Below are 15,652 nucleotides of genomic sequence, written 5' to 3'. Positions count from 1 at the left end.
TTGGACTTTCCAGTCTCCAGAAATGTGAGAAAATACATTTTGATTGTTTCAGCCACCCAGTGTGTGGTACGTTGTTATGGCAGCCTGGAAGATTAATATGCAGATCAGTGTAATTTTAATCGGAGGAATGACATAGACTATTTCTTGTTGCTCAGTTCTCTTCCATGTAAGTGAGCTAATGAGTATGGTGTCAGATATACAGAATGCATAAACAAAGATTATGAATTCAATTCTCAGCTATACTCCCTCATTAGCTACATGATCTTAAACTTCCTAAGCTAGTTTTCTTATCTGAAAAGTTAGAAAAATAACACATCCTTTTGAGGTTATTACAAGGATTAAATCTGATGATGCTTGTTCATTTCTTGGATCATTCATTCATTCATTATCTAACAAATATCCATTACTTAGGATGAGAAAACTTATACATATATTATTCTTCAATTTATTAATCACCTCACTGAGCTTAAATCTTTGGTTCTTCAATGAAAAAATATTTTATATGATGGCAAAAATATTCTACATGGAGAATATATAATCATAAATACAGGCAATATAATACAAGTATACACATATACATTTATACCCACCCACATCTATAAAATCTTACCTCTTTGCTTTCTTCCAGATCTGATTCACTACTAAAGTCCTCTGTGTTTAAATTTTCAAAGTCAGACTCTCCTACAGCAATCGGTACAGTCACAGTAAGACTGGGATTGTGTATGAACGACATGTAATCACTTTCATCGATAATGTATTTTTCAACACTGCTGCCAGTTCCTATTCCACTTGTGGTTCCATTTACATCTTTAAGATAGTCAAGATCTTTCCCAATTTCTGTTGTATGATTGGACATACAACTGTCTTTCTTGTTGTTTAGATCATCAAGTGGTTTAATTTCATCTAAAATCTTTTGTTTTCTAATGAAGGACTGTTGAATAAATTCATATATTTTTCTCTTCACATAAGCTATTCCCTTGTGCATCCTATCCACAGCAATTTGGAGATTGTTCATTTCATTATCATCATCAGTGGCTGCAAGGTTGTCTGCACTAAATGAGCTCAGGAGCAAGGCCAAAAAGAGGTTCAGGACCTTAAAAATAATACAAACATCATTATAATCTCACCCCAATGTGAAGAAGAGCAGATTGAGATCACTTATTTCTCGAAGTGTGGAGGAAACTATAAGTTCTAACAACTAGACAAGAAACACCACAGCACAGTGATCAGAAGTTGGGTGATCTAGGGACTTCCCTGGTGGCACAGTGGTTAAGAATCCGCCTGCCAATGCAGGGGACATGGGTTCGATCCCTGGTCCGGGAAGATCCCACATGCCGTGGAGCAACTAAGCCCGTGCGCCACAACTACTGAAGCCCGTGTGCCTAGAGCCCATGCTCTGCAGCAAGAGAAGCCACTGCAAGGAGAAGCTCACACACTGCAACAAAGAGTAGCCCCCGCTAGCTGCAACTATAGAAAGCCCGCACACAGAAATGAAGACCCAACGCAGCCAAAATAAATTAATTAATTAATTTAAAAAAAAAAAAGAAATTGGGTGATCTGAATTTGTGGTCTGGTTCAATAGCTACTTCACTGTTCATCCATGGGCAAAGACATGATTTCTGTTGGTCTCAAGTTCCCCTACTTATAAAATGAAGATGCTGAATGAGCTGACCTATGGTTTTACTAAATTTAAAATTGTATGAATATAAGAAACAAGATTTATACATGTTCTATATAAGAGTTCTAAACTTAAAATTCGTTAGTGTTTAAAATTATGCCTTTAAATGCATTTTAGTTTCTTTTTTTGATGAAGAGAGATATTAAATTGGATATTAATTGAAAAATAACCATTATGACCCAGAACGAGAATTATGAGCTTAACATAGGCATCAACACATGTTTTCTTGATCTACTGCATTTCTCATACTCCACTGTTCACTAATTAGGCAACTGTTCATAATCAGTCGCTAATATTTCCATGAGACTGTAATATTAATGTATATATCCTTTGGAGTATATTATATATTTCTGTACTATAACAGTAATGTTCCAAACTTAAGAGAGAAGATTGATCAGTTACTCCATTTGGGTAATCTCAGGCATCATTAGCCAACTTTTGTTTGGTTAATAGAGCCACTAAAGGATTGGTTAATCCAGGTTGGTTCACGCATCTGCCATATGACATACAGTGACTGAATGCTAACTACCATGAAGGGGCAAGGAAAAGGGGAAATAACTAGGAACATTTAAAGGCACCACTTTTTAGTACTATACTGTCAAGTAAGACTGGGCTTTCTCTAAGTTTATTCTTCAGACTTCTCCCTTCCTTGGATCTGAATTTATGAAATGTTCCCAACATTTCCTACTAGGCCTGTCTTCAATATGATACTCTATTGGAATTCACATGAAATGATTGACAAAATGGAGTTGAGTATAAATATTGTATGGTCACTGCTATATGGTTATGTTGTCAAAGTGAGACTGTAAGTGTGTCAAAGGTAATAGACTTTGATACTTTGATATTAAAATTAATAATCATAGTCTTTGTTTTGGACAAAATGGTCATCATTTCATTATGCTCTTAGTGTATTTCTGAAACACATTTCTTAAATGGGTACATACCACCAGGTTTCCAATGACCATGACCATCATGAAGACAGTAAGGCACATGGCTTGACCGGCGACCTCCATGCAGTCCCACATGGTCTCTATCCACTCTCCACACAGCACTCGGAACACAATCAGGAAGGAGTGGAAGAAGTCATTCATGTGCCAGCGTGGGAGTTGACAGTCACTAGAGATCTTGCAGACACAATCTTTGTAGCTTTTACCAAAGAGTTGCATGCCGACCACAGCAAAAATGAAGACGATGATGGCCAACACCAAGGTTAGATTTCCCAGAGCCCCCACTGAATTGCCGATAATCTTTATTAGCATATTTAATGTTGGCCAAGATTTTGCCAACTTGAAAACTCGGAGCTGGAAAATTAAAAAAATAATGTATATTATTATGATCAATCTTTAAAAGCATTACATATATTGAGCTTTACTAAGAAGTGATTAAAATTGAATTTCTTACAACATCTGCTATGCAGATGTTATAACTAAGCATGGTGATGGATGTTAACTGGACTTACTGTAGTGATCATTTTGTAATATATACAAATATTGGATCATATGTTGTATACCTGAAACTAATATAATGTTATATCAATCATAACTCAATAAGAAAGATATATCTATAACAAAAGAGATTAAAAAAAAAAAAGCTAGTGGATATCCTGGACCACTATTGATTGCAGAACTTACAATCTACCCACTACTGACTGAAGAACTTACAATCTACCAATCTTCACTGGGGAAATATGCAAGAGCCACCTTGCATTCTTGCACTTTGCTTTCCAAACTTTTAAATCCATCCACCTCTGGACCTTAACCAATTAGAAATGACCTGGTGCCACTGCACTGTCATAGCACCACTCTCCTAAGCAAAAGGCATGGAGAGCAGGCTGTCTGGATGTCTTTGTGTCAGTGTTTATCTTTACTCCAAGACACGTTTCCTAATCTATCAAGGACAGAGAGCTGTGAGCAAATGTTGCACTTTACCAAATAAGAAGTAAAGGTCTTCCCATTGGGAGCTTCTTATCTAAAAACAAAACAAAACAAACAAAAAAACCAAAACAAAAAGACTCTCTTACATCTGCCCTGCCCTTGATGACTTTCAGGTGCATGGCTAATTTTTGGACTCCCCCTAGGAAGAATCTGATTCTTCTATATTTTAACCTTGAGATCAATTTCCCTGAGAGTGAATTTTTAATGATTACTTGGGGACCAACTGTCCTTAATTTGTTTTGTGAAGGTGGTTGTAAGGCATACCAGGCCTGACACTAATATTAACATGTGATCTCAGTGATCTCTGCTCAAAGATACTCATTTGTCAATAGCATGCAAAGTACCATCACATTGAGCCCTGCTATAAGTAGAGAAAAGTGTTTATTATTCATAATGCTCCTTTGGAGCACTGACATAGCTAGATGTACCTGCATTTAAAAACCTGGAATACTTCCCATGACTTTATAATTCTTTCCCTGATTTGCAAGGACATATATGTAAATCAGTGGACATAACAAGTAATCCTACAGATTTCTCTTGTCTGATTTTGGGAAGGAGCATATTTTCCAGAGGTAGAATTAGGAAGAGTTTCTACATGCACATCTTATATCTGATTGTCATCCACCACTATATAAGGGTGTTTATATTTTCAAAGCCCTATTAAAATGTGATACATTTTCATTAAAATATTTTCTTAGATCCAGAAATATTAACTATAGTCATATCTAGAAACAATAATTAGTCAGAATGGTAACTGAGCAATATATGAAACTTTATGTGACTAGGATTTTGCAATAAAGTTTTTTCTAAATAAGTGGGAACAATTTTTTTTTCCATTTAGGGACTGTTTTTGACAATGCAAATGTCACACAAAAACTTAAAATGTTAATGGTGTGTGGTAAAACCTATGATATAAAACCTATGATGCTTGTTGGAAAGGTTTTTGTCTTTGTGCTGTTTTGTTTTGTTTTGTTTTACCAATCGGAATGAACGGAGAACTGATAATCCTTCCACGTTGGCCAGGCCAAGTTCTACCAGGCTAAGCGTTACAATAAAACCATCAAAGATATTCCAGCCTTCTTGGAAATAATAGTAAGGATCCATGGCAATAATTTTCAGAAACATTTCTGCTGTAAAGATCCCAGTGAAAACCTAAGATCAAAACAAAGTTACTCTAATTCCATCAGATAATGATAAAGTGGAATGACATAATATTTGCTTTTAGAACAAAATGTTTATACTAGTCATGATTATATTACTAGCTTACATTTGCATAGTAATTTATAGTTGATGAAAAGCTCTCATATAAGTTATTTCATTTTATCCTCAACAGAAACGCTATTAAACACATAATGCAGGAATTATAACCATGACTTTACAGATGAGGAAACAGGTCTTCAGATGGGTGCAATGATTTGCCGAATATCAACTAGAAAACGGCAAAACTAGGATTGAGAGCAAATCTATTTTTAACCAGTGTTCTTTCCATCACATCAAACTGCATTTTCCTTCAGACTTCATACAGCACAGCTACTGACAAGATTTTCCCATAAACAGTTTTATGTATCTATAAGCTTATTCACATTTCCCTCTAATCAGATAGTTGTCATTATACATATGTAACTATATTATAATATGTGCATTACTATTATCAGTATTTGTTATGCACATGAAAAAAATTAATTTACTTCCATAGTATTGGGTTGGCCAATCCTCTTATGTAACATCTTACAGAAAAATCCGAACAAACTTTTTGGTTAAACTTATATAAATACTAAAGCTTTAAAAATAGAAATACTATAATTCAGGATGCTTTACATGTTTTGCTTTCCACCATCAAAAACCTTAAACCCTAAAACAAATATTATGGAAAATGCATACATTATTTTAGAGACCATTCTTTCAGCAAATAAAAGCTAATATTCCTATGTTGAGTCAACAGACAAACACTTTAATAATTTATGGTTTTTAAGCACAGAAGAGAAAGAATTTAATGGCAACCTTCACCAGAAGTGGCACTGTTAATCATATAATACACAAAATATACTGGACGTTTTCAATAGTTTATGGATTTGATCTAAAATAGATGGATTAAACAATACATGGTCTACCTAGATCCTGGAAGTGGAAAAGCTGGAGACATTTTTGAGTTGTTAAACTATTGCTTATAATGATGATGACTAAGCAAGATAAAAAGGTCTGTAATTTTATTTTAGCCTTCTACAGGGAGGGAAACTGTGATAACATCATTTCAAAAAGTGTGTCCTTAAACTATGGACTGCTTCTGTAGCTTTAAATAGTTATAAATAACAATATTGACTTTTCAAGTAGTACTGTAGGCCTGTGCCTATTGCTCTCTTTCCCAGTTTCTGCTTTGATCTTAAGGGCTGTTATTTTTGGCAAAAGTAGGATATATCCAGATAGATATAATTCCCATCTTTTGGGAGTCAGGAGGTAGAAAGGGTGGTGGAAAGACTGCTGTAAGTTATTAAATGTAAAGAGTTTCTCAAACAGAAAGTTTGAAGACTGAACACATTTACCTTCCAATATGCTTACCAAGTTTCCTACTGTAAGCACATTATTGAAATGGTCCGTCATGGGATAGTGTTCCATGGCCATGAACAGAGTATTTAAGACAATACAGATGGTGATGGCCAGGTCAACAAATGGGTCCATCACAACCAGGTTGACAATATGTTTCACTTTTAACCAATGTGGCGAGCAGTCCCAGATTAAGAACATGTTGGAAAATTTATACCAACAGGGTGGGCATTTCTGCCTGGATTCTTCAAGTTCTAGATTTAAAAAAAAATAAATAAAACCAACCACCAAAAGATATTTTTACACACATATATTCCTTTCAAATCGACTAGACTTCTTTTTAGTAACCAACACATTTCCATTTGCAACAGTCAACCTCTTTTATACTTGATTTAAAAAAACTATACAATTTAATCTTTAGACGGCCCAAAATATTTCTTCACACATAAACATAGAACAGAGGTAGCAAAGAATGGTTTTCTTCTCTTATGCATTGATCCTGTGGTTCCATACTTTGCCTTAAGTGAATGGTCTTTTAAATGAAGTCTCAATAAGAATATGGGTTGGAGTAGTGTAGACTGTGTGTAATCCTATGTTAATGTCTGGCTATGGTGTCATCCTCAGGCTATAAGACATAGGACAGAGAGATAGGGTAGAGCCAAGAATCATCTTTTTAATTTGTTTTTATTTTGTGAGAATGACCCACTCCTCCCCTCCAATCTTGAGAGTATTTAGGAAGTCCTACGCTAAGTGGAACAGAAGAGAGGAACACCATGACTAATGGGATTAGAAACCCCTAACAGAAATGCTTTATTCTGCATTTTCAAGGAGTTGCCACACACAGGATACATTCTTTAGTTTCAATATCACGGAATTTAAGTAACTTTTTTTAAAGCTTCTAGAATACAGGAGTAAGTATAACAAATAACTCTTAAATAAGACCTGTTACGTTCTCTTTAGAATACACTGCTTCCAACTCACAGAGACATTCGTTTCGAATGAGACAATATAAGCTCAGTGAAAACAACTGAAACGGAAACGGAATTTGTTACAAACCTTCTACTGTATTTGTTAAAATGCTGGCTATGCTCATTGCTCTTTGCCTTTGAGAAGGATCTTCTAGAAAGTCCATGGAAACATGAAAAGAACTTGATCTTCTCTTTCTCATGTCAGTTTCAGTGGTTGTTCCCTGTAAAGAAAATGCTAATGTATTAAATGATTAACTTGAGCAATATGATAAGTGAACAACCAATGTGACGCTGTGAAATTCATGAAACACATGCGACATGCACGTTCATAGTTAATTGGTGATGGCAGACATTGCTGACTTATTGTATCATTAGCCTGGAATGTCCAAACTGTTAACCATTTACTCATACAGCAAAAACTGACAGTTGTTTTTTTTTACCCTCTGATTTCATAATTTTATGAGACATAATGTAATTTGGATATGATTGATAAATTTGTGAGAGACATATTTAACAATTTCCTTATTTCTGAACTAATAGTAAAAGGTAGTGATTTGAAATGACATCTAAATGATCAAGGCATTTTATGTTGAGAAGGTAGCCCTTTATTTTTAAAGAAGTACAAATAATTACAACACTCGTAGCTGCCATCTCATTTTCTGGACACAAGACATAGATGATCATTGACAACACAAACTGTATGTTAAAAAAATAACAACACATGCTGCATGGACAACAGTTTCATCCAGGGTACCAAAGCAATAAGTCATCTAATTCTGACTTAGTCATGCCTCACCATGCTGATGTATTTCCAAGTCTAATAAGAGGCAGCATATGTTTAGAAATTCCTCATCTGGGTACACATTCACAAACACATAACATAACTTTGTACACAGACAATTCTTTTATCTGCCTGTATTAATATTTTTATTTGTGTCTCTTCATTCAGATTAGTTTTGAGAAGACCTATATCAGCATTTTCTTTTTAGTAAGACAAATATGAGTACTAGAAATTTTAAGATAATATTGAAGCTATCTATTCAGGCACAGTGTTCTCGAAAATCTTCTAAACTAAAGCAGAGCTATATTGAAGAATCCGTTGGAAAGATTTATTATACACCATTTACAGTTAAACATAAGAATCGTTCATTTACTCTTACACCAGAGCTTTAGAGGATGTCCTGCTGTCTAAGTTCAGCATGGGTATATAGCAAATCCTCCAACTGGAAGCAGTCATTTACTATTGTGTTTAATTAATCCTTAGCACGTTTAATAAGTAAATGCATTCAGGTGTTATGCAAGAAGGTGCTGAAGCCTTAAGTTTTAGTTGGATACTCTCTTAAAGATATTAAAAGATGCAGGTGCATTCACAGCTTGACCAACCAGGTATCATTCTCAAGGGGTTCCATTCTGTAGAAACACTGGCTGGTGCAGCAATAATGAGCCAGCCATGCCTGAACTATTTAAAACTTCCTTACATTGTCATCAGTAGCTGGCTTATCTATTATCACCTCTGGTAGAAGCTGTCCAACAGGCGATGTAGGAACTGAAGGTCCACCAACCAAGGAAACCACACCATTGCAATCCACAGTGCTGTGCATCTTCCCATTAGCTGGAAACACGGCCAGCATCCGGGACGACCTACTGGTCTGACTCAGGTTACTGTTGCGTCGCTCTCCATGTCGTTGGGGCACAAATAAGGAGTCTCTGCGGCTTTCATTATCCTCGAAGGTGCTGTGTTCATCATCAGCAAAGTCATTCTCTGATCCCACATCCTTTGCTCGCCCTCTGAAGCTGAAAAGGCTTGTTCTGCTATTTCGCCTTGGAGAAAATAAGGAGCCACGGATGCTCAACAAAGACTAAAAGTTTGAAACCAAAAACAAATAATAATAAAATAATATTAATATGGCCATTTGGAATGTGCTTTTATTTTGCAAGATTAAGTTGAAGGGGACTTCAGCATTCAAAACAGAATGTGACTCATTCTTTTTTGATTAACATTCTCGTTTTATGTGCATTCGGATTAAATGAAATTACTTTTCTAAGAGACGATTTCTAGCCCTTGAGATTAATGACTGGGGAGATAGATCGCAACTTAAAGATATTGAAAAACAAAACCCTGAACCACCATATTTCATATTCAAAAGGAAGCATCTTTAGTACCTTACTATGGACATGGTAAACACTCAATAAATATCAGTAGCATGACCTTAACAGGGGCACATTTGTTTCTGTTGCTCTTTCCCTTCAAGAAATTCTAACACTTTTCACAAATTGTTTTAGTCCATCTTTCTAAAATCACTTTAAATTAATTATTGTTCTTGTTTCAGCTAAAAGGCACAGTGTTGTTGGAACTTGAAGACTTCTGAAATTCAGAGTGATGTGCTTTTTGATAAAGTATACCATGACTAATATTTTCAGAAGCATGCATGATAGTTTATAAAGCAGGGATGAAAAAACAATATAAAATAACCAACGAGTTATAGATTACTGATCAGTTATCTACAATTTTTTTTCTCATTAAAAAGGCTGCAGACCAGAAAGATGAAATGTCATTAGTTACAACAAGTACCAGCAGACAGGTTCAGGTGAGAATCTGGGTCCCCTGACTTTCAATGCAGTGTTATCTCAACTACACCCCACTGTAGATTTACCTGTGCAAACTAAGATTTTCTCATAACTATGTACAGAAAGGATAGGTTTAAATATAATAAACACAGCAGTCAATTCAGTTGATAAAAATTCATAAGTTGAGTAAGGCCCGCGGAATTGGCGAACTGTGTGGAAGGAGCGGGATCTGTAGAGCTCAGCAGCGGCGAGGTACAAAACAAAGAATCGCTTTGCACAAAGCCAGAAGGGATACACTGAAAGAATTATCAGAAAAGAATAATACATAGATTGCTTTGGCTGGGCTTCCGGGAAGCTGGCGGAAGAGTAAGACGTGGAGATCACCTTCCTCCCCACAGATACACCAGAAATACATCTACACGTGGAACAACTCCTACAGAACACCTACTGAACGCTGGCAGAAGACCTCAAACCTCCCAAAAGGCAAGAAACCCCCACGTACCTGGGTAGGGCAAAAGAAAAAAGAATAAACAGAGACAAAAGGATAGGGATGGGACCTGCACCAGTGGGAGGGAGATGTGAAGGAGGAAAGGTTTCCACAAACTAGGAAGCCCCTTCGCGGGCGGAGACTGCGGGTGGCGGAGGGGGGAAGCTTTGGAGCTGCGGAGGAGAGCACAGCAACAGGGGTGCAGAGGGCAAAGCGGGGAGATTCTCGTACAGAGGATCAGGGCCAACCGGCACTCACCAGCCCGAGAGGCTCGTCTGCTCACCTGCCGGGGCAGGCGGGGCTGGGAGCTGAGGCTCGGCTTCGGTCGGAGCGCCGGAAAAGGGCTGGGGTTGGCTGCATGAACACAGCTTGCAGGGGGTTAGTGCACCATGGCTAGCCGGGAGGGAGTCCGGGGAAAAGTCTGGACCTGCCGAAGAGGCAAGAGACTTTTTCTTCCCTCTTTGTTTCCTGGTGCGTGAGGAGAGGGGATTAAGAGTGCTGCTTAAAGGAGCTCCAGAGACGGGCGCGAGCCGCGGCTAAAAGCGCAGACCCCAAAGACGGGCATGAGACGCTAAGGCTGCTGCTGCTGCCACCAAGAAGCCTGTGTGCGAGCACAGGTCACTATTCACACCTCCCCTCCCGAGAGCCTGTGCAGCCCGCCACTGCCAGGGTCCCGGGATCCAGGGTCAACTTCCCGGGGAGAATGCACAGCGTGCCTCAGGCTGGTGCAACATCACGCCGGCGCAATGTCACGCTGGCCTCTGCCACCGCAGGCTCGCGCCGCACTCCATGCCCCTCCCTATCCCCGGCCTGAGTGAGCCAGAGCCCCCGAATCAGCGGCCCCTTTAACCCCGTCCTGTCTGAGCGAAGAACAGACGCCCTCCGGCGACCTACACGCAGAGGAGGGGCCAAATCCAAAACTGAGCCCCCGCGAGCTGTGAGAACAAAGAAGAGAAAGGGAAATCTCTCCCAGCAGACTCAGAAGCAGCGGATTAAAGCTCCACAATCAACTTGATGTACCCTGCATCTGTGGAATACATGAATAGACAACGAATCATCCCAAATTGAGGAGGTGGACTTTGAGAGCAAGATTTATAATTGTTTCCCCTTTTCCTCTTTTTGTGAGTGTGTATGTGTATGCTTCTGTGTGAGATTTTGTCTGAATAGCTTTGCTTCCACCATTTGTCCCAAGGGCTCTATCCTTCCTTTTATTTTTCGTTTTTAATATTTTTTCTTTTTTTAATAATTATTTTTTTATTTTAATAACTTTATTATATTTTATCTTACTTTATTTTATTTTACTTTATCTTTTCTTTCTTTCTTTCTTTCCTTCCTTCCCTCCTTCCTTCCCACCTTCCTCCCTCCCTACTTTCTTTCTTTCTTTTCTTTCTTTCTTTCTTTCTTTCTACTTCTACTAATTCTTTCTTTCCACTTTTTCTCCCTTTTATTCTTAGCCGTGTGGATGAAAGGCTCTTGGTGCTGCAGCCAGGAGTCAGTGCTGTGCCTATGAGGTGGGAGAGCCAACTTCAGGACACTGGTCCACAAGAGACCCCTCAGCTCCACATAATATCAAACGGTGAAAATCTCCCAGAGATTTCCATCTCAACACCAGCACCCAGCTTCACTCAACGACCAGCAAGCTACAGTGCTGGACATCCTATGCCAAACAACTAGCAAGACAGGAACACAACCTCATCCATTAGCACAGAGGCTGCCTAAAATCATAATAAGGCCACAGACACCCCAAAACACACCACCAGACATGGACCTACCCATCAGAAAGACAAGATCCAGCCTCATCCACCAGAACAGAGGTACTACTCCCCTCCACCAGGAAGCCTACACAACCCACTGAACCAACCTTAGCCACTGGGGACAGACACCAAAAACAACGGGAACTACGAACCTGCAGCCTGCAAAAAGGAGACCCCTAAGACAGTAAGATAAGCAAAATGAGAAGACAGAAAAACACACAGCAGATGAAGGAGCAGGATAAAAACCCACCAGACCTAACAAATGAAGAGTAAATAGGCAGTCTACCTGAAAAAGAATTCAGAATAATGATAGTAAAGATGATCCAAAATCTTGGAAATAGAATGGACAAAATGCAAGAAACATTTAACAAGGACCTAGAAGAACTAAAGATGAAACAAACAATGATGAACAACACAATAAATGAAATTAAAAGTACTCTAGATGGGATCAATAGCAGAATAACTGAGGCAGAAGAACGGATAAGTGACCTGGAAGATAAAATAGTGGAAATAACTACTGCAGAGCAGAATAAAGAAAAAAGAATGAAAAGAATTGAGGATAGTCTCAGAGACCTCTGGGACAACATTAAACGCACCAACATTCGAATTATAGGGGTTCCAGAAGACAAAGAGAAAAAGAAAGGGACTGAGAAAATATTTGAAGAGATTATAGTTGAAAACTTCCCTAATATGGGAAAGGAAATAGTTAATCAAGTCCAGGAAGCACAGAGAGTCCCATACAGGATAAATCCAAGGAGAAATATGCCAAGACACATATTAATCAAAGTGTCAAAAATTAAATACAAAGAAAACATATTAAAAGCAGCAAGGGAAAAACAACAAATAACACACAAGGGAATCCCCATAAGGTGATCTTTCAGCAGAAACTCTGCAAGCCAGAAGGGAGTGGCAGGACATATTTAAAGTGATGAAGGAGAAAAACCTGCAATCAAGATTACTCTACCCAGCAAGGATCTCATTCAGATTTGATGGAGAAATTAAAACCTTTACAGACAAGCAAAAGCTGAGAGAGTTCAGCACCACCAAACCAGCTTTACAACAACTTCTAAAGGAACTTCTCTAGGCAAGAAACACAAGAGAAGGAAAAGACCTACAATAATGAACCCAAAACAATTAAGAAAATGGGAATATGAACATACATATCGATAATTACCTTAAATGTAAATGGACTAAATGCTCCCACCAAGAGACACAGATTGGCTGAATGGATACAAAAACAAGACCCATATATTTGCTGTCTACAAGAGACCCACTTCAGACCTAGAGACACATACAGACTGAAAGTAAGGGGATGGAAAAAGATATTTCATGCAAATGGAAACCAAAAGAAAGCTGGAGTAGCAATTCTCATATCAGACAAAATGGACTTTAAAATAAAGACTATTAGAAGAGACAAAGAAGGACACTACATAATGACCAAGGGATCGATCCAAGAAGAAGATATAACAATCGTAAATATTTGTGCACCCAACATAGGAGCACCTCAATACATAAGGCAAATACTAACAGCCATAATAGGGGAAATCTACAGTAACACATTCATAGTAGGGGACTTTAACACCCCACTTTCACCAATGGACAGATCATCCAAAATGAAAATAAATAAGGAAACACAAGCTTTAAATGATACATTAAACAAGATGGACTTAATTGATATTTATAGGACATTCCATCCAAAAACAACAGAATACACATTTTTCTTAAGTGCTTATGGAACATTCTCCAGGATAGATCATATCTTGGGTCACAAGTCAAGCCTTGGTAAATTTAAGAAAATTGAAATTGTTTCAACTATCTTTTCCGACCACAACGCTATGAGACTAGATATCAATTACAGAAAAGATCTGTAAAAAATACAAACACATGGAGGCTAAACAATACATTACTTAATAATGAAGTGATCAGTGAAGAAATCAAAGAGGAAATTAAAAAATACCTAGAAACAAATGACAATGGAGACATGACGACCCAAAATCTATGGGATGCAGCAAAAGCAGTTCTAAGAGGGAAGTTTATAGCAATACAATCCTACCTTAAGAAACAGGAAACATCTCGAATAAACAACCTAACCTTGCACCTAAAGCAATTAGAGAAAGAAGAACAAAAAACCCCCAGAATTAGCAGAAGGAAAGAAATCATAAAAATCAGATCAGAAATAAATGGAAAAGAAATGAAGGAAATGATAGCAAAGATCAATAAAACTAAAAGCTGGTTCTTTGAGAAGACAAACAAAATTGATAAACCATTAGCCAGACTCATCAAGGAAAAAAGGGAGAAGACTCAACACAATAGAATTAGAAATGAAAAAGGAGAAGTAACAATTGACACTGCAGAAATACAAAGGATCATGAGAGATTACTACAAGCAACTCTATGCCAATAAAATGGACAACCTGGAAGAAATGGACAAATTCTTAGAAATGCACAAACTGCCAAGACTGAATCAGGAAGAAATAGAAATTATGAACAGACCAATCACAAGCACTGAAATTGAAACTGTGATTAAAAATCTTCCAACAAACAAAAGCCCAGGACCAGATGGATTCACAGGCAAATCTATCAAACATTTAGAGAAGAGCTAACACCTATCCTTCTCAAACACTTCCAAAATATAGCAGAGGGAGGAACACTCCCAAACTCATTCTACGAGGCCACCATCACCTTGATACCAAAACCAGACAAGGATGTCACAAAGAAAGGAATCTACAGGCCAGTATCACTGATGAACACAGATGCAAAAATCCTCAGCAAAATACTAGCAAACAGAATCCAACAGCACATTATAAGGATCATACACCATGATCAAGTGGGGTTTATTCCAGGAATGCAAGGATTCTTCAATATATGCAAATCAAACAATGTGATAAACCATATTAACAAACTGAAGGAGAAAAACCATATGATCATCTCAATAGATGCAGAGAAAGCTTTTGACAAAATTCAACACCCATTTATGATAAAAACCGTGCAGAAAGTAGGCATAGAGGGAACTTTCCTCAATATAATAAAGGCCATATATGACAAACCCACAGCCAACATCATCCTCAATGGTGAAAAACTGAAAGCATTTCCACTAAGATCAGGAACAAGACAAGGTTGCCCACTCTCACCACTCTTATTCAACATAGTTTTGGAAGTTTTAGCCACAGCAATCAGAGAAGAAAAGGAAATAAAAGGAATCCAAATCGGAAAAGAAGAAGTAAAGCTGTCACTGTTTGCAGATGACATGATACTATACATACAGAATCCTAAACATGCTACCAGAAAACTACTAGAGCTAATCAATGCATTTGGTAAAGTAGCAGGATACAAAATTAATGCACAGAAATCTCTGGCATTCCTATACACTAATGATGAAAAATCTGAAAGTGAAATCAAGATAACACTCCCATTTACCATTGCAACAAAAAGAATAAAATATCTAGGAATAAACCTACCTAAGGAGACAAAAGACCTGTATGCAGAAAATTATAAGACACTGATGAAAGAAATTAAAGATGATACAAACAGATGGAGAAATATACCATGTTCTTGGATTGGAAGAATCAACATTGTGAAAATGACTCTACTACCTAAAGCAATCTACAGATTCAATGCAATCCCTATCAAACTACCACTGGTATTTTTCACAGAACTAGAACCAAAAATTTCACAATTTGTATGGAAACACAAAAGACCCCGAATAGACAAAGCAATCTTGAG

At 37.6% G+C, this 15,652-nt stretch overlaps 1 protein-coding gene across 1 annotated transcript in view; it reads right to left on the bottom strand.

The window, feature by feature from the left end:
* Positions 1 to 15,652, bottom strand: part of LOC309825378 (sodium channel protein type 1 subunit alpha) — a gene marked incomplete at both ends in the record, with an annotated part of 93,855 nt that overhangs the window by 48,404 nt on the left and 29,799 nt on the right. The window contains 6 exons of the mRNA XM_082658920.1: positions 611 to 1,093; positions 2,623 to 2,979; positions 4,591 to 4,764; positions 6,169 to 6,407; positions 7,210 to 7,342; positions 8,600 to 8,980. Of these exons, the coding sequence (XP_082515046.1) occupies positions 611 to 1,093; positions 2,623 to 2,979; positions 4,591 to 4,764; positions 6,169 to 6,407; positions 7,210 to 7,342; positions 8,600 to 8,980 (1,767 nt within the window). The remainder of the gene's footprint in view (positions 1 to 610; positions 1,094 to 2,622; positions 2,980 to 4,590; positions 4,765 to 6,168; positions 6,408 to 7,209; positions 7,343 to 8,599; positions 8,981 to 15,652) is intronic.

The sequence above is a fragment of the Grampus griseus genome, assembly GCF_964374135.1.
Source record: "Grampus griseus genome assembly, chromosome: 7".
Classification (NCBI taxonomy): Eukaryota; Metazoa; Chordata; class Mammalia; order Artiodactyla; family Delphinidae; genus Grampus; species Grampus griseus.
This window is presented reverse-complemented; position numbering and strand designations above follow the sequence as displayed.